The 5,596-nt window shown below is 43.1% G+C and overlaps 1 protein-coding gene across 1 annotated transcript in view; it reads right to left on the reverse strand.

Moving 5' to 3' along the window:
* The window catches only part of wrap53 (WD repeat containing, antisense to TP53), a gene marked incomplete in the record, with an annotated part of 41,958 nt that overhangs the window by 11,730 nt on the left and 24,632 nt on the right, over positions 1-5,596 (reverse strand). The window contains 1 exon segment of the mRNA XM_037684194.1: positions 2,445-2,533. Coding sequence (XP_037540122.1) covers positions 2,445-2,533 — 89 coding nt within the window.

Here is a 5,596-nt window from a genome sequence, read left to right on the forward strand (position 1 = left end):
CCGATTTAACTTTGACCTTGATTTATGACCTTGTCCTTAGGTGATGATGCATGTGTATCAAGCTTCATTAAATAATATTAAGCAGATTAGCAGTTACGGGCAGGACAAGAAGATCCTTGTTTTAACTTTGACCTTGATTTATAAAAGTTGAATGAATTTATGAACTTATTTGCCTAGTGATAATACATATGTTTTGCACCGTTGTTTTAATGTTGACCTTGATTTATGACCTTGACCACCTAGTGATGATGCATATGTGTTTCGCGCTTCATCAAATCATATTAAGCAGATCAGAAGTTGTGGCTTGGACAGGAGAAAGTTTTCAGACCTCGGTATGGACGGAGGCTACACCATACACACTTCCTGCGCCCACCCCCCGGGGGGGGGGGGGGGGGGGCGCCTTGACCTCATCGAGACAGAATTAATTTCAAACTCAAAACAGAAGAGTAATAATGGTGCTTTTGTGATTGTGGGAAGAAGGGTTCAAATAATTTTAAGTAGTGACTTTCAGGGACTAGATGAGTGATAGCGGGAAAGAAAAGGTAATTAGCATTCTTCTGAATTCTGTATCGTCTTTGGAAAAACGTGACTTCCTGCCCGATTCGTGTTGTTTTTCAACCTCTGCTGCGCCACGCCTCCCTGAAAGTATCAAGGCGTCACAACAAACTCACAGCGGCGTGCTGCACCTCATTACAGAGACGAGTCTACGCTGCGCTCTTATTGATTCAAATCAGGGCCCGAGTCTGAACCTTTTCAAGTCTAATTACTGAGCGCCGAACAAATGCCGAAACATCAATGTGGCTCAATTAGACAAAGGGAATTAGCTCCTGCTGCCGCGGCTGTGCTGCTCCGTTACGGCCCCCGTGAGCCGGGCTTTATTTCAGGGCTGGGAAATGCCCAATTATAATGCTAGACTGCTGCTAGCTTGGAGCGATGCCTGGAAGTCGGAGCGAGTAAAGCGAGCAATAACAGAGGCCCTTATTCCCTCCCTGCAGGAGGGGGCATCCACAACAAGAAGCTTTGGCAGAGTTCAAGAGGCTCAGAGGGAGGAGGAGGAAACAAAGCGATGAGAGGGGGAAGGCAGAAGAGAGATCGAACTGTTGAATGGTCTTTAACGTGCCCGGCTACCTGTCTGTGCTCTGCAGGCGACCGGATGGTGATCAACAGTGTCTGCTGTCGCCTCCTGGTGGCATCCTCGAGTTTTACCACAACGTGGCACAAACTCAAAGACCTCGGGAGGGACTCCCTGCCCACGTGAGACACTTGTTGATTGTTCTCCTGTTTACAGAGCTGTCACCTCCCCCATCTCCCGGCTCCAACCCTACTGTTCTCTCCGAGTCAAAGCTGCCACCGTGGAGCGGTGTCAGAGCTGAGGTTTTATCAAAGGAAACTGCCGCAGGGTGGAGATTGTTACTGAGGCATGATGGGAGCTGAGGGACAGGGAGGAAACTGAAAACTGTTGGCAGCTTGACCGCTGTTCATTGGCGATTCGGCCCGTTGCGCCGGCCGCTTGTTGCTGATGCCGGCTCTGAATCACCACACAGTGACGTCATGAATGAAAAGATGAATGCAAAACTCTCAAGTTGGGAGGAATCATGAGGTCATTTAGACGTTGTCTAGGTTCAGGGGGATGCTCTTCATGAGCTGGAACACATCGTGGGCTTAAAACAGACAATGGAAGAGAGTCAACACCACATGGTATTCTTCATCCTCCACACAAAAATCAGCCCCTATAATGACCTTGATCTAGGCCTGTCACGATAACAATCAGCCCCTATAATGACCTTGATCTAGGCCTGTCACGATAACAAGACAACAAGAAGAATTAGCCTGACCAACAGCTCTCCTTGTGTGGATAGTGCATGCTCCGTTTCTCTCATGCATCCGTAGCACTAAGCTAGCGGCGTGCAATACAGATGCACTAGCTAAGATGCTACAGATGTAGCACTCCGCTTCTCTCACGAATCCTAATCCGACCCGGGTCAACAACTGCCGGCACTAATGTAGCTCTAAGCTAGCGTGCAACACAGAGGTGTCTAGACTTCCTCCTCCAGCCCCGTCCACAAAAAAACACTCAGAGATGAGCGTCCTGCCAAACCAAGTGACCTGGGGGAAACACTGCATGCGGTGTGGTGAGTTGTTGTAAGTAACCCAGAAAACCCGGAGTGGACTTTTAGTGGTTTGAGTATTCTCCTAGTGGAATGGATTTGTTCACGAAGAAATAGAAACGGCGCTGGGGGTTCAAATTAGTATTTTTTAAATGTGAGGGGGACATGTCCCCTTCACATATAATAGTTGCGACACCTACAGCATGATCCCTGATGTGTGTGACCTCCAATCTTTGCTGAAACCAGTCTGTCGTCACTCAAACCGTAAAGAGTGAAAGACGTGCAGCTTGTTCCCAGCTTTAGAGGACGACCCGACGGGTCTCAGGTTTAACTCACAAACACGTGTCCGGCTCCAACGAGTTCATCTTCGGGTACCAGCAGTAGTCGTAGATGGTGTCGCCTTCAGCCATCCTCAGAACTGGACTCTAGAACAGGAAGGTTTATAAACGTCAAATAAAAGACCACGGATACAGTCCGAGAACAACTAGACTGTAAAAAAAATAAAAAAAGATTTTTGTTTATTGTAAGGAGGAGAATAACCCGGTGATCACTACAGTTGGTTAACCTGAAGGTGGAATTAGGAGACAGGACGACCAAGGGGACGGCGATCGTTTCTGATGGGGTGCTGGATTTTATTTAAAAACCAACAGGGATCTTCACTGTAAAGTGTATCAAGGCATGAAATGAGATTTCCACGGACATCAGAAAAAGAATCGCAATAAATTTCTTTCAGAGCCGTTTAAGACCCTAAAAGGTAATGAAGAGGAGACCGTCTGTAATCTGGTGCTTTGAAGCTCATGGTTACCAAAAAGACAAAGATCCTTCATCCAAACATGGAAACCCTTTAATCTATACACTCCAGTGATTTACTTTAAACTATGCGATAAACGTCTGCTCGTATCGGACTTTCTTTAGAAACTGCCGTCTTAAAGAGCTATAAAATGAAAAATTAAGACTGTGAGGTTATTTTTCTGACAAATATTGATGGAACATAAAATCCAGAATTCAAACTAATTGACGAGGATGAAGATTTAACCTCATTACACTAATGCAGAAAAACGAGGTTCATTTTATTTCTGAATATTAAGCATTAGCACTAAAAGCTTACATTTTAAAACAAGGACAAGACTTTTGCAGGATTCTAGATGGTTATCATCTTACAAGCAGCAACATACTCCAGAAAGAATAATACATTTGCCTTAAACCTACTTACATTTAAGCAATAGCTTTTATTGAAGAGTTTTCACCAGGCAGTAAATAAACACAAAATTGGTGCAATTATTACCCAAAACTAAACTTTGATTTAATTTTAAGAGGGGAAAAATAAAACTTGTAAAAGTTGTGATACATGCTGTGAGCTGACAAAAATTCTTGAACCGTAATTTCCGGTGTATAAGCCGCTATTTTTTTTCACACGCTTTGAACCCCGCGGCTTAAACAACGCTGCGGTTAATTTGTGGATTTTTGTTTAATGAGCTTCATGCCGCCAAAACATTTAGCCTCGTCACAGCCGGGCGCTCACATAGCTGCCCAATACACGTCTCTCTTGAGGGGTGTGTCCTCGTGGCTCGATGAGACTATGAGAGTATAAATAAGGGTTAAAAGAAATCTGAATGAAAATACCAAACAGTTTACAGGGAGGGGAGGAGAGAAAGAGGGGGGATTAGCCTGCATGTGCACAACGTGATTTGTATCTTCTGTTACAACGTGGACACCCGTGGCTTATAGACAAGTGCAGCCTATTTATGTACAAAATCTTTTTTTATTTAGCGTGTGCGAATTATATTCAGGTGCGCTCAATAGTCCGTAAATTACGGTATATGAAATATAGCAAAGGGCCATAAATCAGGTATGGCTGCCACACAAAATGCAGACAACACCCCTCTCATTATGCTAATATGTCCCACAAACGTTCATCAAATTCCTTGAAAAAGGTGCAGGAGTTCATGGTTTCTAGCATTTCACGAAAAGAAAACTTCCTGATTTTTCATTTATACTGTATTTTAGGCACATGAAAGAGTCACATTCAGAGACGACAGTAATTAAACTGTAGCCTACAGTACGTGCATACATTCCTAATACTTAAGAATGTATAACGTCAGAAACTAAACCGCCAATCAGTAAGGATACGTGTTCTGCGTAGGAGCAGAACATGGACTCAGCGATACCAAAATACAAGCATTAATACTAGGCCTGTCATGATATCAAATGTCGCTGGGCGATTAATTGTCTCAGAAATTATTGCGATAAACGATAATATTGTTTGAAATTTGACAATAATTAGTAATTATTGTCAAATTTAATTAGAAATGGCAGGGACCAATGCAGACTGTTTTTAGTTTTCTACATTCGCCTTAGAATCTTCTGTTACTTTTCTTTTTGTAGTCATCCTATTTGTTAAAAAATAAATAAATAAAATTGTATGACTTTTTATAACTGTTAATTGTTGTCACTGTTGTCATCGTTCTTTGTTGAAATCAGGTCTCTCTTGTAAAGGAGTCCTCGAGGCTCAATGGGATTTACCTGTCTAAAAAAAGGTTGAATGAATGAAAAAGAAATGTTTGTTAATTTGTTTTGAGTGTAGTACCTTTTTTCGACCACTGGATGGCAGTATAAGACTGTTTGAACCGAAGGATGGATAGTGAGAGCGAGCAGCGTGTCTCTTTAAGAAAAGGGAGGGAGGCTCCTTGACGTGACATCTCTTTTCCGTTCTCAAAATGGCGGACGCTTGGTGTGGTTTGCGTTCTTTAGCATAGCATTTTTAACACAAAGCTTTTAATTTAAAAAAATCAGTAAACAAGTTCTCAGCTTCTTTTTGCAGAGAAAAACAACTTTTTACACGAAGGCACGGGTTTCAACCGTGAATTTTGGAGCTTCAACAAGACGGAGGACCGAGACAAACGTTTTCAGACTAATGAAAATGTTGTTGTTTTTTAAACTATAGACACTATGTCCTCCAAACTAAAGAGGAGAGGGGTCAATCAGCCTGTTAACAGCAAAAAGATTAAAAGCATGCCTCTCTGATGGTATAGGGGTGCATTAGTGCCTCTGAAATGAGCAGCTTACACAACTGGAACAGCTTCATCGGTGCATTAAAAACAATATCTCCTCATATCCAGATGTCTTGAAGACATTGCAAAAACCACACACTGCATCCATGACAACAGCATGGCCTGGTAAAAGAGTCCGGGGGCTGAAGTGGTCTGCTTGCAGCACAGACCTTTCACTATTTGAAAACATTTGATGCATCGTTAAATAAAACAATCCAGCAAAGACGACCCAGGACTATTGAAAAGCAAGAATCTTACCTCATAAGAACGAGACAGTTTCCCTTAAGTTACTTATCTTGGCAGGGCGCTCGTCTCTTCTGTGATACTTGTTGACGGACGGAGAAACCTCTGTGAGGTGCGGCGTGTGTGCCAATGGTCGTCAACATGGAGGGGTGAAGGAAACGGCTCTATTGCATTATAGCTAGCGCGTCTGTATTG

This window comes from Nematolebias whitei, chromosome 1, assembly GCF_014905685.2.
Source record: "Nematolebias whitei isolate Nwh7 chromosome 1, NemWhi1, whole genome shotgun sequence".
NCBI classification, from domain to species: Eukaryota; Metazoa; Chordata; class Actinopteri; order Cyprinodontiformes; family Rivulidae; genus Nematolebias; species Nematolebias whitei.